The sequence below is a fragment of the Macaca nemestrina genome, chromosome 10, assembly GCF_043159975.1.
Source record: "Macaca nemestrina isolate mMacNem1 chromosome 10, mMacNem.hap1, whole genome shotgun sequence".
NCBI classification, from domain to species: domain Eukaryota; kingdom Metazoa; phylum Chordata; class Mammalia; order Primates; family Cercopithecidae; genus Macaca; species Macaca nemestrina.
In genome coordinates, this window is record NC_092134.1 from 131,890,202 (window position 1) to 131,916,330 (window position 26,129).

General features: G+C 36.1%; 1 protein-coding gene and 1 pseudogene across 1 annotated transcript; both read left to right on the forward strand.

Annotated features, from left to right (window-relative positions):
• The first annotated feature begins 1,099 nt into the window (after positions 1-1,099).
• Positions 1,100-26,129, forward strand: LOC105499870 (C-type lectin domain containing 6A). The gene is made up of 6 exons (XM_011772693.2): positions 1,100-1,256; positions 3,005-3,094; positions 5,011-5,112; positions 9,616-9,761; positions 22,141-22,256; positions 23,333-26,129. Exons 1-6 carry the CDS (start codon positions 1,226-1,228, stop codon positions 23,475-23,477), a joined length of 630 nt encoding a protein of 209 aa, XP_011770995.2. The 5' UTR covers positions 1,100-1,225; the 3' UTR covers positions 23,478-26,129.
• On the forward strand, positions 6,032-6,638 carry LOC105499869 (large ribosomal subunit protein eL15-like; annotated as a pseudogene).

The following is a 26,129-nucleotide window of genomic DNA, read 5'->3' on the forward strand; positions in this document are numbered from 1 at the left end:
TTACTCATCAGTAAGTTATCATTGGTTTACAGAAACCACATTGATTGGTAATTGGCTATACACCGTTAAACTGTAGGGTTCAGTTAGTCTAGAATCTACATAGCAAATGGCTTCAAGAGGTAAATTTAGCTTAAGGTGGGAGTGAGGCACGACTCCTGTCATGTCTCTCTCATGAGTCCACTCTGGACTTGATAGTTTCAAGGCACTCACATCCTTAAACAAAGTTTTTTGTTTGTTTGTTTTCTTTCTCACCACTCCATAAGATTTATGGCTCTTTGTTAACATACTATTTAAGCAAGGCCTGTAAGCCACTGCCTTGAAAGAGATAAATACATTTGAACTGAGTTCTCTCCTGAGTGATGGGTATAGCACACATTGATAAACTGCTGTTTTTTCTCTTGTTTCTCTGACTTTTGTTTTCAGGAGAGTGTCTCTACTAAGAATCTATGAGGATAAGAAAACAAATCATATTTTCTGTGCTACAATATAAAATTCATGAAGCCTGTTTCTGATTTTATATCACTTCAGGCTCCCTTTTACCTAATCAGGGAGATTACAATATATCACTGTCATCTGCCCAGTATTAGTCTGAATACAATAAGAATCTTTCATCACCTTTGCAGAGTGATTTCAGAATGTTTCATTTTGCAATCACATTCCTTAACAATGTTCATGGGTTTTGTTATTTACTATCTTACCCTTCATATCTAAACCATATCCATTCAATCAGACTTTTGCTTACTTCCTAAGACACTGTTCAACACAGGGATTAAGGCTTGCATAAAATAAGTAACCAATGTAAAGGTTAGTTAGGGAGCACTTAATTTAACCAAGGTCTCTAAATGGATTTCTTTTAGGAGATACAAAATTTTCTATTTTGCATGCTAGAATGAATAGGAATCAGACAGAGAAATTTTATATTAGGAACTGAAGAAATGATCTAAGTATTCTTGTCAAAGTTCTCATGAGTGGTTTTCAATGTTTCTCAATTCCTCTTTTTTTTTTTTTAATCCCATGTTTCAAAATCACTGGAAACTTTAGTTGTAACTGTGACTTCTTCTTTTGAGGTACACTTAATGTTAGAAGTCTCTTAGTCCTATGAGAGTGTGTAGCAGTTTGTCCCTGAGCTCTACCTTTTTTAAATGAAGCTGGGTCTCTGGGCAGCATCTTCTGGGCGAGAGATACAAAAGGTTCCTGGACCTTCTCAACACAGGGAGCCTGCATAATGATGCAAGAGCTGCAACCTCAAAGTACAGGTGAGTATTTCCTCTGTTTCAGAGGAAAGTGGAAGTGTATGATGAAATAAGATCACCCAGAGAGAAGAAGTAGACAAAGAACAGATTGAAGAGCTAGTGATTGGACCAATATAGTAGACTGAAAGGAATTTGAAAGAAAGAGTCATTCTTCAGAGCCAGAGCCATAAGCAATTGAAAGAATAAGAAAGCAAATTTTTTTTGCGAGGTTTGTATCAGATTTTATTGAAAGTTTAGGGAGACAGAAAAGATTTACATGATAGAAGGTAATCAGGGAAATAATTGATTATTAGATATCTGCTCTTGAAAGTCTTTTGACTAATCTTGAAATCCAGGCAGCAGTATTCTTTCCAATTACCCTGAGTTTGTTTTTGTACTTGCTTTTCTAAGTTTTTGTAAGAAAAAAGCTTCCCATTTTTAATGCGTGAAAATTTGACTTTAGCTTCAACTCTTTGCATGTCCATCAATAATGTTTAAAATTTTTTTTAATGGATACAAAACAGTTGTGCATATTAATGGGCTCCATGTGATATTTTGATATAAGAATATGATGTGTAATGATAAAGTCTGGAAAATTAGATTATCCATCACCTCAAATATTTATCATTTCTTTGTGTTTGGAACATTCCAAATCTACTCTTCTAGCTATTTTGAAATATACAATAAATGATTGTTGGGCTAGGCTCAGTGGCCCATACTTGTAATCTCAGCACTTTGGGAGGCTGAGGTGGGTGGATCACTTGAGGTCAGGAGTTCAAGACCAGCCTGGCCAACATAATGAAATCCCATCTCTACTAAAAAGACAAAAATAAGCTGGGCATGGTGGCATGTGCCTGTAATTCTAGCCACTCAGGAGGCTGAGGCAGGAGAATCACTTGAACCTGGGAGGTGGAGGTTGCAGTGAGCCAAGATTGCCTCATTATGCTCCAGTGTGGGTGATAGAGTGAGACTCCACGTCAAAAAAAAAAAAAAAAAAATGTTAACTACAGTTGTCCTACTGTGGTAAGGGACACTAGATTTTATTTCTTCTAGCTAATTGTATTTTTGTAGGCATGAAGCAACCCTTCTCTATCTTCTCTTCCCCATTAACCTTCCTGGCCTCTGGTAGCCACCATTCTATTCACTACCTCCATGAGATCAATTTTTTTAGCTCCCACATAGGAGTCAGAACATGCAATATTTGTCTTTCTGTGCCTGGCTCATTTCACTTAACATGATGTCCTCTGGTTCCATATATGTTGTTGCAAATGGTAGGATTTTATTCTTTTTTATGGGGCAATAATATGCCATTGTATATATTATACTACATTTTCTTTATCCATTCATTTGTTGATAGACACTTAGGTTGATTTCATATGTTGGCTACTGTGAATAGTGCTGCAATAAACATGGGAGTGCAGATATCTCTTGGATATACTGAAGAAACCAAATATCAATACAGGGATATGAGAAATGGGAGACAAAAGTGATGTTTTGAGAAAGAAAATCAATGAAACATGTAATAGTTAAGAGGAAAGAATAAAAATATGGAAATTCCAGTTGGTTGAGCATATGTTTTACCTGTATTCTTTGGGGCCACAGAGCTACTACCTGGTTATTTGTTCTGAGGGAGTTTGTAAGCTCTCTTCTTGCTTTAGATTTTTAACTGCTCTGAGGTTCTTCATCTAGTTTGTTCATTGCTGTAAGCTTCCTGGGGATTTTGGCTCCCCGGCCCCCTGGTAACTGTGTTTGTTGTCTTCCTGATTGGACAGAGAAAAGAGGTTGGTGGTCCCTGAAACTCTGGTCTGTGGCTGGGATTTCCATTGCACTCCTCAGTGCTTGCTTCATTGTGAGCTGTGTGGGTAAGTTCTGCCCTGAGGTGCATTATCTTTGCTTCTTTTCCCTTGAATATTCCATACACGTTTCCTAGGATATATTCTCCTCTGCCCCATTAATACATCAATTCTTACTTGGAATGTCACATTTTCCTTGATTTCTCCTTTTCCCTTTGTTGTTCTTCTTCTATCTTTTGAAAATTGAATTCTTGTGGATTTAGTTTACCTGGTTTTATGAGCATTTTCTGAATCATGGCCTCATATATCCATGTTGTTCATTGTAGCCATCATCTAAGGCACCATCTTTCAGGACTGGATTCACTGGTAATCATGTGTTCCCTAGTCACAAAAGTCTTGTATTGGGAGTGCAACTCTAATTGCTGTCATAATTGTGATATTCTATATTAGATTCTTTGATTCATGTACAGAACCTTTCCAATGTGAGAGGATAAAGTATTCAAATGAAATGATGGAGATAAAGAGAATACAATATTTCTTCTCTGTTCTGCTTGCCTCCAAATACATGTCTCAAGTTCATTGTGTGAGAAGTCTTAAAGACCTTTTTCCTCTCTGATTCACAATTTGGATTTCTACTCATTGATAAGGTGGTTAAAAATAGTTGTTGAGCGGCCGGGCGCGGTGGCTCACGCCTGTAATCGCAGCACTTTGGGAGGCCGAAGCGGGCGGATCGCAAGGTCAGGAGATTGAGACCATCCTGGCTAACACGGTGAAACCCCGTCTCACTAAAAACACAAAAAATTAGCCGGGCGCGGTTGCGGGCGCCTGTAGTCCCAGCTACTCGGGAGGTTGAGGCAGGAGAATGGCGGGAACCCGGGAGGAGGAGCTTGCAGTGAGCCGTGATCGCGCCACTGCCCTCCAGCCAGGGGAACAGAGCCAGACTCCGTCTCAAAAAAAAAAAAAAAAAAAAAAAAAAAATAGTTGTTGAATAGTCTGGGAGGGAATGAAAGTGACTTCCCCTGTCAATCAGGTCATAGATGTAGCTCCCTCAGAGTTTTAAATAAATCTCACAATATTTAGTAAAATACAAGTAATTATCACCAAAGTTAGAATCTGTTTTACTTTTCAGAATCAAGTGCAGGAGAGAAGGGGTTTAAGAATAGATATTTCATAAAAAGAAACACAAATTCAGGATCTCAAAACATGAACTAAGAGCAGGGCAGAAAGATTTGACTGTATTGAACTTTAGTTATAGAAGGACAAAAAAGAAATGAGTGAAGAATCAGATCAGATCCTGAGAGATAAAAGGTCTTGCTGAAAGTGAACATTAACATAAAAGTTAATGTTCATTTGAGACATTAAAAATATTTTTATAAATGTTTAAAATTTCCCCTTGGTTGTTACTTAGCCCGTCTGTTGATGTGTGGCTACCTGCAGCTAGAATTATTTAGAAAACATCAAAATAACCTGTGTGCTTGCATCAAGGTTATTAAGGCTAAGGAGAAGCAGATATCCAGTGAGTCAATAAATATTTATTGATGACTTTGTGACAGTTACCCTTTTAGGTGTTTGTGATTAAAGAAAAGATCAGTTTTCACCTTCAGACTTCCTCCTTTTTTGATAATAAAATATTTTTAAATTATTATTTTAAAATCGTGGGTATATAGTAGGTGTATATATTTACGGGGTATATGAGATGTTTTGAAACCTTTAAGTTGTGTTTGTGATTAATTGTTGTGGGAAACTGGCAGAATCTCTGTTCGAGTATGGAGTCTAAATTCTAGAGGTGAAAATGGGGGATATATATTTTTTAAAAAAGTAAGATAAATGAATACAAGCAAATAATAATTTGGCATGGTTTTTATTGGGCTTGCATAGAGAAAGAGTGGTGGGGGTCAGAGGTAAGCCAGCACTGTACAGATATAGAGCTCAAGGCTTTAGAGCAAAATCATAGATGGACACTAATCCTTCTTCTTCCTTCCCAGTAACTTACCGTTTTACATATGGCGAAACTGGCAAAACGCTGTCTGAACTACACTCATATCATTCAAGTCTCACCTGCTTCAGTGAAGGGACAAAGGTGACAGGTAAAGCTTTAAAATGCTTACATAGACTTTCTTTTTTCTCAGGGAGAGAACAGGGTTGAGCTCAAGATTGGTTATTCTATTGTGCATTTGTGTGTGTATGTTTTATGAAAGTCTCTGCTCGGATATTTTCATAATTTCTCTAAACATACATGTTCATGTCAGGCTCTAGACATGCCCCCAAAACAATTCCTTCTTCACACTTCTTGAGCTTGGTAAATATTATAAACCTACATGCATGTAATTTGCTCAGGCCAACCCTGGAAATTATTCATAACAATTCTTACAGTTTTTACATTCCTCTCACCCTCCATCAAATGCATACAATATTTTTTTCAATATTTAAGGTTTCCAATTAATACTATCCATCTCCATCCCAAATACTAGCATTATTCCTGGTCAAATTGGTTCAGGATGAGACTGATGCCTGTCCAAAATATACTGTTGTTAACTTCATATGTGGAGAGTTGGCGGAGTTGAATTTAGGATTATGGTTGGTGTATTAGTCAGTTTTCATGCTGCTGATAAAGACATACCCGAGACTGGGCAATTTACAAAAAAAACAGTTTTATTGGACTCACAGTTCCACGTGGTAGGGAGACCTCACAATCATGGTGGAAGGTGAAAGTCACGTCTCACATGGCAGCACATAAGAGAAGAACGAGAGCCAAGTGAAATGGGTTTCCTCTTATCAAACCATCAGATCTTGTGAGACTTATTCACTAACACAAGAACAGTATGGGGGAAACTACGCCCACGATTCAATTATCTCCCACAGGGTCCCACCCACAGCACGTGGGAATTATGGGAGTACAATTCGAGGTGAGATTTGGGTGGGGACACAGAACCAAACCATATCAGTCAGCTTCATGGAAAAGGGTAAGAGCCTTTCCGTCTGGCGGCAGCCATCAGGTAAGTCAAGATGGGTGCATACAAGTACATCCACGAGCTATGGAAAAAGAAGCAGTCTGATGTCATGAGCTTGCTTCTGAGGGTCTGCTACGGGCAGTACTGCCAGCTCTCTGCTCTCTACAGTGCTCCCCACCCCACCTGGCCTGATAAAGTGGGCCGACTGGGCTACAAGGTCAACCAAGGTTACTTATATATAGGATTCGTGTTCGCCGTGGTGGCCCAAAACACCCAGTTCCTAAGGGTGCAGCTTACGGCAAGCCTGTCTATCATGGTGTTAACCAGCCAAATTTTGCTCCAAGCCTTCAGTCTGTTGCAGAGGAGCCAGCTGGATACCCCTGGGGGTCTCTAAGAGTCCTGAGTTCTTACTGCCTTGGTGAAGATTCCACATAAAAATTTTTGGGGGTTATCCTCATTGATGCATTCTATAAAGCTATCAGAAGAAATCCTGACACCAAACCAGTCCACAAGCACAGGGAGATGCGTGGCCTGACATCTGCAGGTTGAAAGAGCCGTGGCCATGGAAGGGGCCAGAAGTTCCACCACACTATTTGTGGTTCTCATCAGGCAGCTTGGAGAATGCGCAATACTCTCCAGCTCCACCGTTACTGTTAATATAAGTAAAGTGTGTAAAATTCATACCTAATAAGCAATTTAGGACAGTCAAAAAAAAAAAAAAAAAAAAAGAAAAGAAAAAGGGAAAGAGAAGTGAAGTGCATAGTCTTCTTCCTACCTATGTGGAACACTGCTTCAACAAGTAACATTTGAATGGATATTTTCCTGGAAGCAACAATGGGCACTTAGCTTTTGCCTTCCGAATGCCCTGAAATGGGACAGAGATGGATATTAATTAAATTAACTCCATATCCATCTGGCATAAGAGACTGTTAATTTGCCCCCTAAGTATATCCAATGTAAATGACCAGTCAAGCTGTTCAATACAACTACTTAAAGTTACAGAAAATCTTATGTGATAAAATACAATTATTTTGTATAATACCATGTCAGTAAATAAAAATGCTCCAATTTTAACAACATTCTTTCAAATCATCATTACAATGAAAAATAAAAATAAAAGTCCATACACAAAATTTCCATTTTGATTAAAGTTAAAAAATAACTTAAATCCACACTGTATCTTGTTCAGTTTGTTTCCCACTCAGTTGCAGTTGGAGTGTGGAGCATAGGAAGAGCTAGAGTTCCCTCAATCACCCTGCACTCTGCCTAGGCCAGTTTTCTTTTAACTGTTTTGCTTGTCAATCCCCAAAAAGGATTCTGAAAACGTATGTACCCTCCGATACAGTTTAATTTGACATCAGAATTTTCATCATGCTATGGAAGCAAAAGCTTTAATTTCTGGAACATTGTAAATATTGACTTTAAAAAACAAAACTGTTATTTCTCTCTTAAAATGTATTTACTTGTGTGTAAATACTATTACAAAGTGCTAACCCCCATCATCCATTAAAACAAAACTAAACATATATTATTTAACAGTTGGATGTTTTACATCGTTCTTCTATCTCCTTGAACTAAAATTTACATGATACTTTTCTCATCTGCCAAAATATGTAGATAAACATGCCTAATATTTCAATTTCCTGTGGACCATTAGGCTTCGTGTGTTATAAAATGTGTTCTGGATTGATTTACTATCATAATTATTATCAGGACATGATGTCAAAACATCACAAAGTTATGATAGATTTTGATAAATCATCAATAATTAAGTAAAACTATTGGAAGTCTAAATCTTAATGAGATGAGTGGAAGTTTGAAAAAATGCTATCAAATGTAATTATAATATTATTGCTAACATATTCAACACCAATTCAGCTCCTATTTTCCAATTTAATGACATTAACTAAAAAATCTTGCTCACCTAAGTCAGTAGATAAGAATGAAAAAGGCTTTGCTTGAATGTCACTCAATTTTTGATATTCTTTCAGCATTGTCTGCTTAAGATGATATAGTGATCTATTGTCAAAAATTATTTATAATGGTTTGTAAACTGAGAATTTGATCAGGTTACTCCCAATGTTATAGAAAGTAAAGAATAAGAAATATTATAGAATAATTTTGCAAAAGATTTGTTATTTCTCAGTCAGTAGTTATTTACTTTCTCAAAAGTATACCAAAAGTGTTCTAAAAAGGCTTATCAAATGATTGCGATTTACATCTGTTACTTTCTACACTTGCAAAGTGACTTGATCAGCTCATTATTCTCAGCATAAATTGAGAAAATAAAATATTATTAATGTTAGTATACCTTTTTGACAGATGCTTTTACTGATCACAGCTGACAATATTTTTTGTTGGCCTTGGAGCTGGCAATTTCACATGTTCAACTTATAAAAAAATGTTTGGTGTATATAGCTCAATTGGCAAAGTCAGTCAAATTTGACTTTCAAAATTCAAATCATATGTTAATACACACTTTGAGACATATTAAAGCAATCATTAATAATGAGCAGAATGCACAATTAAGGTATATTTCTAAAAGCAGCCAATATGCAAATAATATAGATATGGTTAATCTATTTTATTCATTTTATAATATTATAAAAGGAAGAATAAGCTTTTTGGTTTTTAATCACTTAATATGTAATGATATAATAATGTAAAAAATGAATAAAATAGAACTATGTGTGATAACATGGATGAATATTAGCAATGCAAAACAAAAAAATAAGCCCAAGAAGATCACATATATCATAATTGCTGTTTAAAATTTCAAAACCAAACAAATCTAAACAATTTACTATTTAAGCATGCATATATATTTGTTTAAATTATATGTAATCAAAATCATATTGATTATAAGTATAATCAAAATATATCAGTCGATTTATATATGTCTAGCTATGGATTTTTTCAATCCTAGAAGAGTGACAAACTGGTACTTGTAAGGGGAGAGAACTGCTAATTGTTTAAGATTCTTAAGCATTTAATACTGTGTGAAAATTAGTAATAGGTAACATTTATTGAGCAATTATTCTATGTTACGCATCTTTTAAAATGCTTTATACATATTATGTGATTAAATACCCCTGTGAGGTTGGCACTATTATTATTTCCATTTTAGAGATGCAATAATTGAGGCTCAGGAAGGTTATGAATTTGCTTGAAGACGTACATGATAAATGGGGGAGCCAGAATTCTAATGAGGCATAATTCTATTTCTCATAACCAACCTGTGAATAGTTATCATTTTGAAAACCCAAGGCTTTGTGGCTTGCCCAAGATTACTGAGCAGAACTGGGTTTCTAGGTTCGTCCGTGTTAGTCATTTAAAATTCTAAGAGGACTTGGTGCTTATAATGTACAAGGGACATGAAAAACAAAACTCAATAATGACTTTTTTTTTTTTGCAAAAAAGAAAATGGAGACAAATACTGCAGGTAAACTTTAGTAAATATTGAGGACTTAATGTTAAAGAATATTTATTTGAAATCAATTCTAGGGCCTCAAATTATATAATTCAGGAAACAGTAAAAACATGAATTAAGAGACTGTCTCTACAAAGCAACCACAGATCCTTAATCTTATTTATCACATCTTTCACTCACTCTTTTTTTTTCATGTAACACAAAAATAGCCTGGGGATGTTGCCCAGCTTCTTGGAAGTCATTTGATTCCAGCTGCTACTTCATTTCCAGTGAAAAGAACGTTTGGTCTAAGAGTGAGCAGAACTGTGTTGAGATGGGAGCACATTTGGTTGTGTTCAACACAGAAGCAGAGCAGGTACTGTTTCTACTTAATAAATTATCTAATTGTAGAAAAAACACATAACGCAAAATTTACTGTCATAACCATTTTTAAGTGTACAGTTCAGTAGCATTTACTATTTTCACATTACTGGGCACCAGATTTCTAGAAATTTTTCATCTTGCAAAACTGGAACTCCCCACCCATTGAATAACAACTGTCCATTTCCCCATCCCTGAAAGCCCTGGCAATCACTCCTCTACTTTCTGTTTCTATGAGTTAGACTCTTTTAAATACTGTGTACAAGTTAAATTATATAGTATCTGTCATTTTTTGAATAATCTATTTCATTTAGCATAATATCCTCAAGATTCATCCATGTTCTCATATAAGACAGGACTTTCTTTCACTTTAGGGCTGAATAACATTCCATTGTATGTGTCTCTCACACTTGTTTTTTGTTTCTTTGTTTTATTTGATTTCTTATTTTCCAGGTTTATTGGAGTGTGACTGACCACCAAAAGTAGCATATATTTAAGGTGTACTGTGATGATTTGATATACAAATTTATTATGAAATGGTTACCACAGTCAAGCTAATTAATATATCTATTACCTCATATATTTAGCCTTCTTTTTCTCCTTTTCTGTGGTGAGAACACATAAGATGCCACATTTCCATTCATTTACTTGTCAGTTGTCATTTAGGTTGCTTCCGCTTTGTGGCTATTGTGAATAATTCTGCAATGAATGTGGATGTGCAAATAATCTTTTAGAGTTCCTGCTTTCAATTCTTTGGATAAATACCGACAAGTGGGATTGCTGGATCACATGTTAGTTCTATTTTTAATTTTTTGAGGAACCTTCATACCGTTTTCATGATGACTGTGCCATTTAACATCACCCGCAAGAGTACCCAAGGGTCTCACTTCACATTCTGGTTAACACTTGTTCTTTTCTGTTTTGCTTTTTGAATACTGGCAATCCTAATGGACGTGAAGTAATATCTCATTGTGATTTTGATTTGTATTCCTTTAACAATTAGTGATGTTGAGCAACTTTTTTTTTTTTTTTTTTGAGACAGAGTCTCGCTCTGTTGCCCAGGCTGGAGTGCAGTGGCGCAATCTTGGCTCACTGCAACTTCTGCCTCTTGGGTTCAAGCAATTCTCTGTCTCAACCTCCCGAGTAACTGGGATTACAGGTGCCCACCACCATGCCTGGCTAATTTTTGTATTTTTATTAAAGACGGGGTTTCACCGTCTTGGCCAGACTGGTCTTGAACTCCTGACCTCATGATCCACCTACCTTGGCCTCCCAAAGTGCTGGGATTACAGGCATGAGCCACTGCACTCGGCTGGCAACTTTTAAAATGTACTGTTGACAATGTGTATATCTTCTTTGGAGAAATGTCTATTCAAGTCCTTGGCCCACTTTTTAAATGGGTTATTTGTTTTATTGTTGTTGAGATGGAGGTGTTCCTTATATATTCTTGATATTAACCCCTTACCAGATATATGATTTGCAAGTATTTTCTTTTATTCCATACGCTGTCTTTTCATTAATTGTTTCCTTTGCTTTGCAGAAGTTTTTAGTTTGATGGAGTTCCATTTGTCTGTTTTCTTGCTTTTGCTCCCCATGATTTTGGTTTCATATCCAATACATTGCCAATTTCAATGTCATGAATCTTTTTGCTCATGTTTTCTTCCTGGAGTTTTACAGTTTTAGGCCTTTGTTTAGGTCTTTAAAACATTTTGAGTTAATTTCTGTATGTGACATAAAGTAAGGATTCAACTTGGTCCTTTTGCCTGTGGATATCCAGTATTTCTAGCTCCATTTGTTAAAGAGATTGTCTTTCCCCATTGTGTGGTCTTGGCACCTTGTTGGAGATTATTTGACCATATATGTGAGGGTTTATTTCTGGACTCTCTATTCTGTTACATTGGTCTCTATGTCTGTCTTTATGTCAGCACTGCACTGTTTGGATTACTGTAGCTTTGGAACATGTTTTGAAATCAGGAAGTGTGAGGCATCTAACTTTGTTCTTTTTCAAGGTTATTTTGGCTATTAGGGATTTCTTGATATTCTATATGAATTTTAGAATTTTCTTTCTTTCTGCAAAAAATAACATTGGGATTTTGGTAGGGATCACGTTGACTCTTTAGATTGCATTTTAACTGTATTAAACCTACCAATCATTAAACATGAGATGTCTTTCCATTGGTTTGTGGCTTCTTTGGTTTCCTTTATCAATGTTTTGTAGTTTTTATAGTACAAGTGCTTTGCCTCCTTGGTTAAGATTATTTCTAAGAATTTTATTATTTTTGATACTACTTTATTTATTATTTATTTATTTATTTATTTCTCTGAGATGGAGTTTTGCTCTGTTGCCAGGCTAGAGTGCAGTGGTGTGATCTTGGCTCACTGCAACCTCTGCCTCCCAGGTTCAAATGATTCTCCCTCCTTAGTCTCCCAAGTAGCTGGGATTACAGGCATGTGCCACCAAGCCCAGTTAATTTTTTGTATTTTTAGTAGAGACGGGGTTTCACCATGTTGGCCAGGCTGGTCTTGAACTCCTGACTTCAAGTGATCCACCCACCTCGGCCTCCCAAAGTGCTAGGATTACAAGTGTGAGCCACCACATGCGGCCTTTAATGGGATTATTTTCTCAAGTTTCTTTTTAGATTGTTTATTTTTGGTATTTAGAAATGATACTATTTTTTTCTACACTGATTTTGCATTCTGAAACTGCTGGATTTGCTTATGAGTTCTAAGAGATTTTTTGTTGAATATTTAGGGTTCGTTACATATAAGATTATGTCATCTGTGAACAGAGATAATTTTACTTCTTACTTTCTGATTTGGATAATTTTTTTCTCTTTCTTACCAAGTTGCTCTGGCTAGGACTTCCAGTACTATGTTGAAAAGAAGTGATGAGAATGGGCTTTCTTGCCTTGTTCTGAATCTTAGAGGAAACACTTTTAATTTCTCAAAATTTAGTATGATCCAGGGATGCAAGGATGGTTTAACATCTGCAAGTCAATAAACGTGATATACCATATAAACAGAATTAAAAACAAAAATTATATGATCATCTCGACAGAGCCAGAAAAAGTATTTGACAAAAAAGCATATCTTTATTATTGAAACCCTCAGTAAAATCAGCATAGAAGAGACATAGCTTGAGGTAATAAAAGTCATCTATGACAAACCTACGGCCAACATTATACTCAACAGGGAAAAGTTAAAAGCATTCCCCCTGAGAAATGGAACAAGACAAGGATGCCCACTCTCACCACTTTTATTCAACATAGTACTGGAAGTCCTAGCCAGAGCAGACAAGATAAAAAAACCAAAGGGCATCCAAATTGGTAATGAGGAATTTGAACCATCGCTGTTTGCTGATGACATGGTTATACCTAGAAAACCCTAAAGACTCATCCAAAAAGTTCTTAGAACTGATAAATGAGTTCAGCAAAGTTTCAGGATACAAAATTAATGTACACAAATCAGTAGCTCTGCTATACACTAGCAGTGACCATGCTGAGAATCAAATCTAGAACTCAACCCCTTTTACAGTAACTGCAAAACAAAAACATTTAGGAATTTACTTAACCAAGGAGGTGAAAGACCTCTGTAAGGAAAACTACAAAACACTGCTGAAAGAAATCACAGATGACACAAGCAAATGGAAACACATCCTATGCTCATGGATGGTTAGAATCAATATTGTTAAAATGACCATATTGCCAAAAGCAATCTATAAACTCATTGTAATTTCCATCAAAATACCACCATCATTCTTCTCAGAACTAGAAAAAAAAATCTAAAATTCATATGGAATAAAAAAAGAACTGCATAGCCAAAGCAAGACTAAGCAAAAAGAAGAGATCTGGAGGCATTACATTACCTAACTCTAAACTATACTATAAGGCTACATTCACCAAAACAACATGGTATTGGTATAAAAATAGACACATGGACCAATGAAACAGAATAGAGAACCCAGAAATAAAGCCAAATACTTGCAGTCAAACATCTTCAACAAAGCAAACAAAAACATAAAGTGGGAAAAGGACACCCTATTCAACAAACGGTGGTGGGATAATTGGCAAGCCACATGTAGAAGAATGAAACTGGCTCCTCATTTCTCACCTTATACAAAAATCAGCTCAGATGGATCAAGGACTTAAATCTAAGACCTGGAACCATAAAAATCCTAGAAGATAACATTGGAAAAACCCTTCTAGACATTGGCTTAGGCAAAGACTTCATGATCAAGAACCAAAAGCAAATGCAACCTAAACAAAGATAAGTAGTTGAGACTTAATTAAACTAAAAAGCTTTTGCACAGCAAAAGAAATAATCAGCAGAGTAAACAGACAACACACAAAGTAGGAGAAAATCTTTGCAATCTATACATCCAACAAAAGACTAATATCCAGAATCTACAAAGAACTCGAACAAATCAGCAAGAAAAATACAAACAATCCCATCAAAAAGTGGGCTAAGGACACGAATAGACAATTCTCGAAAGAAGGTATACAAATGACCACAAAACTTATGGAAAAATGCTCAACATCACTAATGATCAGGGAAATGTAAATCAAAACCACAATGAGATACCACCTTACTCCTGCAAGAATGGCCATAATCAAAACATCAAAATATAATGGATGTTGGCATAGATGTGGTGAAAAGGGAACACTTTTACACTGTTGGTGGGAATGTAAACCAGTACAACCACTGTGGAAAGCATTATGGGGATTCCTTGAAGAACTAAAAGTAGAACTACATTTGATCCAGCAATCCCACTGCTGGGTATCTATCCAGAGGAAAAAAAGTGATTATATGAAAAAGATACTTGTGCATGCATGTTTATAGCAGCACAATGCACAATTCAAAAAATGTGGAACCAGCCCAAATGCCTATCAATCAATGAGTGGATAAAGAAAATGTTATATATTATATATATAAATATATCTCCCATATATATACTCCATATATATGTATACACACACACACACATATATATATATAAAACAAAATACTGCTCAACCATAAAAAGAAATGAAATAATGGCATTGGCAGCAACTTGGATGGAATTAAAGACCATTATTGTAAGTGAAGTAACTCACGAATGGAAAACCAAACATCGTATATTCTCACTCATAAGTAGGAGCTAAGCTATGAGGATGCAAAGGCATAAGAATAATACAATGGACTTTGGGGAGTCAGGGGAAAGTGTGGGAGATAGGTGAGGGATAAGACTACACATTGGGTACAGTGTACACTGCTTGCATGATGGGTGCACCAAAATATCAGAAATCACCACTAAAGAACTTATTCATGTAACCAAACACCATCTGTTCCCCCAAAACCTATTGAAACAGAAAAATTGAGTATGATGTTAGTTGTAGGCTTTATATATATGACTTTTATCGTGTAGAGATACTTTCCTTCTGTTGATACTTTCCTTCTCTTGTTTGCTGAGTGTTTCTATTAGTAAAGGATGTTGGATTTTGTCAAATGGGTTTTATGCACCAATTGAGGTAATCATGTGGTTTTTGTTCTTAATTCTCTTAATGTGGTTTATTACGTTGATTTTCATGTGTTGAACAATTTTCACATTCCAGAAATAAATCCCAGTTGGTCATTGTGTTTATCCCTTTTAGTATATTATTGGAGTGGTTTGTAGTATTCTGCTGAGAGTTTTTATATCAATCTTCATCAGGCATATTAGCCTGTTGTTTTATCATAGTATCTTTTTCTAGTTTTGATACCAGGAAAATGCTGACCTCATCAGATGAGTTCAGAAAGATTTCCTCCTCTTTGATTTTTTGATATTGTTTCAGGAGGATTAGTGTTAATTCTTCTTTAAATGTATGGTAGAATTCACCAGTGAAGTCTTCCGATTCTTGACTTTTTTTGTTGGGAGGTTTTGATTACAGATTAATTTCCCTACTAGTTATTGATCTATTCAGATTTTTATTTCTTCATCAATCAGTCTTGGCAGGTGGTATGTTTCTAGAATTCTATGAATTTCTTCTGTTACCTAATTTGTTGGCATATAATTGTTCACAGTAGTCTCTTATAATCCTTTTATTTCTGCAGATATTTTGTAATATCTTCTATTTCACATCTCATTTTAGTCATTTGAATCTTCTTTCCTTTTTCTTACTTACTCTAGATAAGCATTTATCAATGTCTCCTACTCATACCTTAGCTCCCACTTATTGTGGTGGTGTCTATTTCTCCCTTCACTTCTGTAATGTTTGCCTTATATATTTAGGTGCTCTGATATTAGGTGCATATATATGTTTATAATTGCCATATCTTCCTTCTTTCTTTCTTGGGGCAGCTTTTGAGTTAAATTTTATCTGTCTCATATAAATATGGTGACCCATGCTCTCTCTTTGTTAACATTAGCATGGAATATGTTTTCCTTTCTTTTCACTTTTGGCCTGTGAGTGCTTTTGAGCTAATGAAAGTCTTTTGTATACAGTATATAGTTGGATCTTGTTTTTTATTAGTCATTGCACCAATCTAGGTCTTGGGAAGTTTAATCCATTTATATTTAAAGCAATTCTTTATAGCGAAGGAGTTAATATTGCTGTTTTGCTCAGTATTTCTGTATATCTTGTGTATTTTGTCCTTTTGTTCCTCTCTTGCTGCTATCTCTTGTGTTTCATTGATTTTCTGGAGTGGTATGTTTTGATTCCTTTCTCATTTCCTTTTGTGTATCTTCTATAAGTATTTGTTTGTTGTTATCTTCATGGGGATTACATAAAACATACTAAAGATATTAAAAATAGAACCACTTTAAGATGAAAACAACTTAACTTCAATTGTATACAAAAAGCCCTCTATTCCTTCAAATATCCCCCCATCCCCATTTATGTTACTGGTGTCGCAAATTAGTTATTTTTACATCATTCATTCATTATCATAGATTTTATAGCTATTTTAATACATTTTTAAAGAAATGTATTAAAAGAATGTAAGAAAGAATCAGTGAATTTGAGGACAAGTCAATTGAATTCTGTATGAGAATTAAAAGTGATTTATGCACTAACATTACAATATTACAGTATTCTGTATTTATGTGTATATCTACTTTAACCAGAAATCTTGCGTCTGCTTTCATGATTCTATCTACCAGTCTTTCACTTCAACTCAAAGGATTCCCTTTAGTATTTGTTTTAGGGTGGATCTAGTGGCAATGAATTCTCTCAGCTTTTGTTTATCTGGGAAATTCTTAATTTCTTCACTTTTTTTTTTTTTTAAACAGAGTCTCCCTCTGTCACCCAGGCTGGAGTGTAGTGGTGTCATCTTGGCTCACTGCAACCTCTGCCTCCCAGGCTGGAGAGATTCTTGTGCCTCATCCTCCCAAGTAGCTGAGATTACAGGCGTGTGCCAACACACCCGGCTAATTTTTTCATTTTTAGTAGAGATGAGGTTTTACCATATTGGCCAGGCTGGTCTTCAACCCCTGGCCTCAAGTGATTCACCTGCCTCAGCTTCTTAAAGTGCTGAGATTACAGATGTGAGTCACGGCACCCAGCCTCTTCTTCACTTTTGAATGATAGCTTTCCCAGATACAATTTTCTTAGTTGGCTGTTTTTATTTTTTTCAGTATTTTGAATGTATCATAACAATCCCTTCTGTCCTGCAAGGTTTCACTGAGAAATCTGCTGACAGTTATGGGAGCTTGGTTGTACATGAGAGCACTTTTCTCTTGCTGCTTTTAACATTCTTTCTCTGTGGCTTTTGACAGTTTGATTAAATGCATGTTAGTATGAGTCTCTTTGGATTTGTTCTGGTTGTAATTGATCTTCTTGAACTTCTATGTCCATTTCTCTCATGAAATTTGGGAAGTTTTTGGTGATGATTTCTTCAAATAGATTTTCTTCCCCCTTTTTTCTTTATTCTCCTCCTATGACTCCCACAACACCTATATTGGTCCACTTCATGGTTTCCACAAGTTATTAGGCCCTCTCCACTTTTCTTCATTCATTTTTCTTTTTGCTCCTATGACTTGAAAATTTCAAATGACTTGTCCTCAAGTTCACCAATTGTTTCTTCTGCTTGATCAAGTCCTCTGCCGAACCTCTCTAGTGATTTTCAGTTCATTTATTGGATTCTTCAGTTCCAGTATATATATTTTTAAAATTCAATAGATCCTATCTGTTGATATTCTCATTTTGTTTGTGCATCATTTTCCAGATTTTGTTTAGTACTGCATCTGTGTTGTCTTTTAACTCATTGAGATTTTTAAGATCGTAACTTTGAAGTCTTTGTCAGGTTATTCATAAATCAATTTATTTTGTTCCTTTAATTTAGCCTTTTTTTTTGTTTCATTGTATGTCTTGAGATCTTTTGTTTACATTTGGGCATTAAAAAAACACCTATTCTAGTGTTCATTGTCTGGCTTCATACAGACCTTCACCAATTAGCTGGGCATAGATTCTAGGAGTCTCTCAAACTTTTTCTGGTGATGCATCTTCTCTGGACCTGTGTGTTTACTTTTCCAGATAAAGTAATTTACACGGGTTTCATTTTTAGGAGCTCGTATTCCCTTGTTTTACCTAGTGTCTATATGCAGTACCAGTCTCTCTAGTAATAAGCTGCCATGCTTGCTTCTGTTCTCAGCAGCCACCAAGTCTCCCAGATATGTTGTGTTTCCCATTAGCAGTCTGAATTAGGTGTAACAGAAACCATTCCCTAAGGCAGTCCCCTGGAAAGCCAGAAAGTTGATGCAGGTTTCATTCTTCTCTTTCCCTTCCAAGAGAGATGCTTAGAGATGGGAGGTTTTTCTCTATTGCTTTGTGTGCCAGTATGAGGAAGGACTGTGGCAAGTAAATGCAGCAAACTTTCTTACCTGTTTCAATGCCAGTTTTCTCAGCTTTGGTCTTACCAGTGGGGCTGCAATCTTTTAACTATTTTTCTGAAGTTCACAAAGGCAATTTGATTCATATATTGTTAAGTCAGTGTCTTCATGGGGGAACTAGGGCGTGGGGCTTTCTATTCTGCCATCTTACTGATATCAGTGGAGCATGTACTTAAAAAAAAACTTCAACTTCTAGCTTAGATTTAGGAAGTACATGTTCGTGTTTGTTATATGGGTATATTGCACAATGCTGAGGTTTGGGGTACAAGTGATCCTGTTACCCAGGTACTAACCAATAGTTAGTATTTCAACCATCGCCCCACTCCATTCCTCCTCCCTTCCTCCTCTACTAGTCCCCAGTGTCTATTTTTGCTATGTTTATATCCATGAGTACTCAATGTTTAGCTCCTACTTCTTATAAGTGAAAACATGTGGTATTTGGTTTTCTGTTCCTGTGTTAATTCACTTAGGATAATGGCCTCCAGCTGCATTGATGTTGCTGCAGAGGGCATGATTTAAATCATTTTAATGACTGTATAGTATTCCATGGTGTATATGTATTATATTTTCTTTATCCAGTTCACCATTGATGGGCACCTAGGTCGATTCCATGTTTTTACTATTGGAAATACTATTGCAATGAACATATGAGTACATACTTTTTTTGGTGAGATGATTTATTTTCTGCTGGATATATACACAGTTATGGGATTTCTGGGTTGAATGGTACTTCTGTTTTATGTTTTTTGAGAAATCCTCAAATTGCTTTCCATGGAGGCTGAACTAATTTACATTCCCACCAGCATTGTATATAAGTGTTCTCTTTTCTCTACAGCCTCTCCAGCATCTGCTGTTTTTGACTTTTAAGTAATAGCCATTCTGACTGCTGTGAAATGGTATCTCGTTGTGCTTTTTGTTTGCATTTCTCTCATTATTAGAGATGTGCGTTTTTCCAGATGTTTGTTGGCTGCTTATATGTCTTCTTTTGAGAAGTGTCTGTTTATGTCTTTTGCCCGTTTTTTAATGGTGTTGCTTGTTTCTTGTTTGTTCAGTTATTTAAGTTCCTCATAGATTCTGGATATTAGACCTTTGTTGGATGTGTAATTTGTGAATATTTCTCATATTTTGTGGGTTGTCTGTTTGGTCCATTGATAGTTTCTTTTACTAAGAAGCACTTTAGTTTAATTAGGTCCCACTTGAGAATTTTTGTTTTCATTGCAATTGCTTTTGAGGATTTAGTCATAAATTCTTTCCCAAGGCTGATGTCCAGGATGGTGGTTCCTAGAGTTTGTTCTTGGATTCTTATATTTGAGGTCATATACTTAAACTTTTAATTCATTTTGAGTTAATTTTTGTCTATGGTGAAAGGTAGGGGGTTCAGATTTATTCTTCTGCATATGATTACCCAGCTATCCAGCACCATTTATTGAATAGGGAGTCCTTTCTCTATTGCTTTCTATTGTCAACTTTGTCAAAGATCAGATGGCTACAGGTGTTTGGCTTGATTTCTAGGTTCTCTATTTCGTCCCATTGGTCTATGTGTCTATATTTGTAGCAGTACTCTAATGTTTTGGTTACTGTAGCCTTATAGTATAGTTTAAAGTTGGGTAATGTGATGTGTCTGGCTTTGTTCTTTGGAGCTGGTATTTTTTTTTTTTTTTTTTTTTTTTTTTTTTTTTTTTGAGACGGAGTCTTGCTCTGTCACCCAGGCTGGAGTGCAGTGGCCGGATCTCAGCTCACTGCAAGCTCCGCCTTCCGGGTTTACGCCATTCTCCTGCCTCAGCCTCCCGAGTAGCTGGGACTACAAGCGCCCGCCACCTCGCCCGGCTATTTTTTTTTTTTTGTATTTTTTAGTAGAGACGGGGTTTCACCGTGTTAGCCGGGATCGTCTCTCGATCTCCTGACCTCGTGATCCGCCCGTCTCGGCCTCCCAAAGTACTGGGATTACAGGCTTGAGCCACCGCGCCCGGCCAGAGCTGGTATTTTTAAAAATACAAATTAATACCAGGAAAACTTTCCTAACATTTTTGACTGAGAAGCACTACTCCCCACCCTGGAATATTAGGTTATGTCAGGAAGCCTCAGGGCAATACACAACAAATACTCATTAAGCCTTCAGGTTCAATTCAAAATTAATTTCCATTTGCCTTGATAAAATTACTTATAGGAAAACAATCTGGACATAGCTAAAGGTATTTTAGAAGCTCAATTGAAAAGATGAGAATAATTATTTTTTATGAAATAAATAAATCAACTATAGTTAAAACCTAGTGAGCTCTCTATTATGTTTAACTTTTCCAAGTAATTTGCTACTCACTTTCTTTTTTTTTTAATTATACTTTAAGTTCTAGGGTACATGTGCACAACATGCAGGTTTGTTACATAGGTATACACATGCCATGTTGGTTTGCTGCACCCATTAACTCGTCATCTATATTAGGTATTTCTCCTAATGCTATCCCTCCCCCAGCCCCCAACCCCACAACAGGCCCCAGTGTGTGATGTTCCCCACCCTGTGTCCAAGTGTTCTCATTGTTCAATTCCCACCTATGAGTGAGAACATGTGGTGTTTGATTTTCTGCCCTTGTGATAGTTTGTTGAGAATGATGGTTAGTAATTTGCTACTTTCCAGGGAAAAAGTACTCAGGAGAGTAGAGAAACAAATTTGTATTTTAAGAACCCCAATGCAATTTCACTGAAAAACAATAGGAAATTAATATGGAACACATCTTAGCAGTCAATGTGCTCCAGAAAAACTTTCTCTCTCTATATATATATACACACATATGTGTATATGAAGAGATTTTTATGAAAAAATTGGCTCACATGATTATGTAGGCTAAGAAGTCCTTCAGTCTGCCATCTGGAAGTAGGAGACCCAGAAAAGCCGGTGGTGTAGGTCCAGTTTGAGTTCAAAGGCCTGAAATCCAGGGGAACCAATGGTGTAAATCTAGTCCAAGGATAGTAAAAGATCGATGTCTCAGGTCAAGCAGCAGGCAGCCAGGAAGAAACAAAAAAATGGATGAATTCCTCCTTCCTCTGCCTTTTTTTTCTATTCAGGCCCTCAACAGATTGGCTGATGCATACCCACACTGGGGTGGGGGCAATCTACTACTGAGCTTACCAATTCAAATGCTAGTCTCATCTGAAAACACCCTTACTCTCATCTGGTCACTCCTTGGCCCAGTCAGGTTGACACATAGAATTAGCCATTACACCATCTGAACATATAAAATAAAAAAAAGATTGAAAACACAAAAATAAATGTATGTATATTTAAAGACCATTCTGTTTCTTGGTAAAGAAAAGAATGAAATTCTGAGACAGGAATTCCTGTATTAGGACTGTTTCTTCCCTGTAATGATGTTAGTACTTTTGGCCTGTACTCCTGGTCAGTAGACCATCATGTGACAGATCCTTGCACCTTGTGTTTTCTTCTATAGAATAGCTCTGAAGGCTATAAGGAAACTTTACTTTGTTCAATCTGGAAATACCAAAGTCTGACTCCTTTTTTTTTTCCTTCATGCAGAATTTCATTGTCCAGCAGCTGAATGAGTCATTTTCTTATTTTCTGGGGCTTTCAGACCCACAAGGTAATAATAATTGGCAATGGATTGATAAGACACCTTTCAAGAAAAATGTCAGGTGAGTGCAGATCTGGGGCCTTGTTTACATAGAAAATCTAGGGAAATTTTGTTAGGAGTGACTAATAATGTTAATATTGATAATTATGATAATAGGATCTAACAATTATTAAGTGTTACTAAGGATATGCATTATCTCACTTAAACTTCATGAAAACATCTCTTTTTCTGAACTAATTTTACGGATGAAAAATTAAATAAATTGCCCCAAATCAATAAACTAATAAGATGAAAAACTGGATGTCAACTCCTTGTCTATCTGACTCTAGAGATGGTGCTCTAAACTATAATATTTTGCTGTTTCTAAACACAAGTAGACACTTAAACTGATCTCTAATTAATAAAACTTAAAATATCTGGGTCAGAACTATGTACAATTTTAGTAGAAAAATTACATAATAATACTATTTACTTGTGGCTTTAAAAAAGAATTCAGTTATACATTATCTTATTTGATTTTTTCACAATCTCGTGGGTTAGTTAGGGACCTTATTATAATTCCTATTTTTAAAGATGAGGAATCTAATACTTGAGGAGATTGAATTACTTGCCCAAGATCAAAATGAGTGAGTATCAAAAACAGGTCTTGTAATTCCAAAATTTATGTCCAACCTCCCACTCTTTACCCAGAATGTATTCCCTGGAGGCAGGGTAACTTTTACATCCAGACTCAGGCATCCTAACATTCACTTAAGGCAGATCCATGAGAATAAAGAAGCTTAGGAAGATGATAAGAATATACAGATGTAAGGAGATAGCCTCTTTATTTCATGTCAGTAAGGAATTATTTAATAACCCCAGCCAGGATAAAGGCTCTGTAAAGAGGAAGATGATTGCAGCGGAAAGATCTAAGAATAAACCATCTCATAAAATTTTGCCAGGAGAATGTTAAAGGAGCAAGTGTAAAAGTATGTGTCCATACTTAAGGATCTGAGGAGGGCAGTATGGGAAGGAGGAACAATCATTGGAATGTTCTCTCTTCCTAAATCCCACTCTGTTCACTCCAAAGGTTTATACTTTCTAATCATTCACCATGCATTCACTGAAGATGTCTACCTTCCTTTTTTTTTTGTTTAGATTTTGGCACCCAAATGAGCCCAGTCATTCAGCAGAGAAATGTGCTTCAATAGTCTTCTGGAAACCTATAGGATGGGGCTGGAATGATGTTATCTGTGAAACTAGCAGGAATTCAATATGTGAGATGAATAAGATTTACCTATGAGTAGAACTTTTTTCAGTGATGTCTTTAAAATTGAAACCTATTCTGAAATGATAATTTCTTTCTGTAATTTACACATAACCCTTATGTTATAGAGGTTCATAGAAATGGAAAGATACCTGTTTCCCTTTAATCAATCTTCTAGTTTCCTCCTTTCCACTAATGATAGAATGCACCTTTCCTCTCTTTGTTCCATTCTTTCACTTGTTATTCATTTTCTTCTTTCTTCACACTTCATTACACAAACATTTATTGTTTCAGAGACTGTACTATTTTGTTTGTTGGAAGATTTATAAGGAAGCATCTTTTGCAAATTATGACTTTTCTTCCTCAATATACCATAAAGAAATCTTTTTGGTCAAGATGGTAGTTGGAAGTACAATCATCTGAAGGCCTGACAAGAGTTGAAAGACCTGTTTTCTAGATGGTTCACTCTCATGGCTGGGAACTTGGTGTTGGCTATTGCTAGGAGGCCTCAGTTTCTGACCATGTGGAACTATCCATAGGGCTAACTGAATCTCCTTACAATATGGTGGCCAGCTGCTATTGGAACAAGTAATCCAAAAGAACAAGTAAAAGTAGTAATGTCTTTAATGAACTACACTCAGCAGTTATGCACCATAACTTCTGCTCTACCCCATTGGTCACATAAAACAGATCTGATATAATAAGGAAGGAGAATACCCAAAGGCATGAATAACAGAATGTGATAATCACCAAAAGCCATCTTGGAGGCTATCACAGCAAAATTTATTTTAAAAGATACGAAAAAAAAGTGTAATGAAAAATAAATTAATTTAAAAATCTCCTACACTAAAATTATGGACTTCTGTTCATTAAAACACCATAAAGAAAATTAAAATAAAAATGACTGGAGGAAGATATTTTAAACACTTATAACTGACACAGTATTAATGCCAAGCATATATGAATATCTATCACAAATTAATTAGAACACAAAAAAATGAGCAAAATATTTGAACAAGCACTTGATGAGGAAATGCATACAAAACATGCTTTTATAGAGATGCTCAGCTTCATTCACAAAGTAATAACTGTAAGTCAAGAAAATAAGACATCATTTTATTCCAATTTTAATGATGAAATTAAAAAACAGAATTCCAAAAGTGGGAGGAAATATAGATCAATAAGATCCCATATACATTACTGATTTGTGTTTAACTTTGTAGAACTGCTTTGGAAAGTACATAAATATACATTTTCCTTACATAAATACTACTCAAAAAATGCTGTATTGAGAGATATTCAAGGTCTATGACATTTGGGTATTAAAATGAAGAGGTGTTCTAAAATTCTAGTTTTTGTATTGGGCAGTGAAGTTAACATAAATATCAACAAAACAAAACAAAATGAAACAAAAGTGTAAAGAGGATAGCATAGGATGAATCTAAAATTATGTTCAGGTCGGGCATGGTGGCTCATGCCCATAATCCTAGCACTTTGGGAGGCCAAAGGGGGCAGATCACCTGAGGTCAGGGGTTTGGGACCTGCCTGGCCAACATGGCAAAACTCTGTCTCTACTCAAAGTACAAAAATTAGCCAGGCATGGTGGTGCGTGCCTGTAATCCCAGCTGCTTGGGAGGCTGAGGCAGGAGAATTACTTGAACCGGGAGGCGGAGATCGCAGTGAGCCGAGACTGTGCCATTGCCCTTTAGCCTGGGAGACAAGAGCAAAACTCCATCTAAAAAAAAATTATGATTAATATGCTATTGTGCAAAGTGCAAATTTGAAAAATAATTGGAATATAAAATCCACTGGAGGCTAGATTAATGGAAGTTTGGGGTTCTTGACTGATACCTTTGTGTTGAAGATCACACTGAAATTGTTGTGCTCCTGGGATCCAGAAGGTGTCTTTGTCTTCATGCCACCATCACCATAATGAAGCCGGTGACTAGACACTGGATACTCCATCTATCCATAAAGAAATCTTTTTGGTCAAGATGGTAGTTGGAAGTACAATCATCTGAAGGCCTGACAAGAGTTGAAAGACCTGTTTTCTAGATGGTTCACTCTCATGGCTGGGAACTTGGTGTTGGCTATTGCTAGGAGGCCTCAGTTTCTGACCATGTGGAACTATCCATAGGGCTAACTGAATCTCCTTACAATATGGTGGCCAGCTGCTATTGGAACAAGTAATCCAAAAGAACAAGTAAAAGTCACAATCTGTGATCTTGTTCATCAGCAGAAACACCAGCAAGAAATTAGCCCCTGCTTTGTTTTTATTTCCCACATCTCATGCTATTGAATTTAATAGGTTCCACATTTACATCAATAACATAATTGAAAGAAAGTCTAAAAAATGTTGTTCATAGCTTTCCAGACTTTGAAGCACTGGCAGGCACAACAAAGGAGGTGGGAATGGGTGTGAGTGCTGATTGACTAGATCCGGTATGGTTGTGCTACAGCATTATTTAAATACATGGTTATATTTGGCCTTAACATCACTATCCTTAAGTGAGATGGCCCATATTTTTCCTTTTGGTGCTATCCTTGTTTGGAATCACTTTATGCTAGCTTCATAGAATGAGTCCTAGTGTTTTTCATCTTCTATTCTCTGAACAATGTGGTTAAATTTGTCTGTAATGTAAGTGTTTTTTTCTTAGAAGTAGTTAAATTTATCTGTAAAATTCTCTG

Bases quoted from the DNA above. Each gene is read 5' to 3' on its own strand.
- LOC105499870 (XM_011772693.2), top strand. From the start codon at position 1,226: ATGATGCAAGAGCTGCAACCTCAAAGTACAG. The intron at 1,257-3,004 runs GTGAGTATTTCC...CTGATTGGACAG, and splicing joins GCTGCAACCTCAAAGTACAG to AGAAAAGAGGTTGGTGGTCC. The intron at 5,113-9,615 runs GTAAAGCTTTAA...ACACAAAAATAG, and splicing joins TGAAGGGACAAAGGTGACAG to CCTGGGGATGTTGCCCAGCT.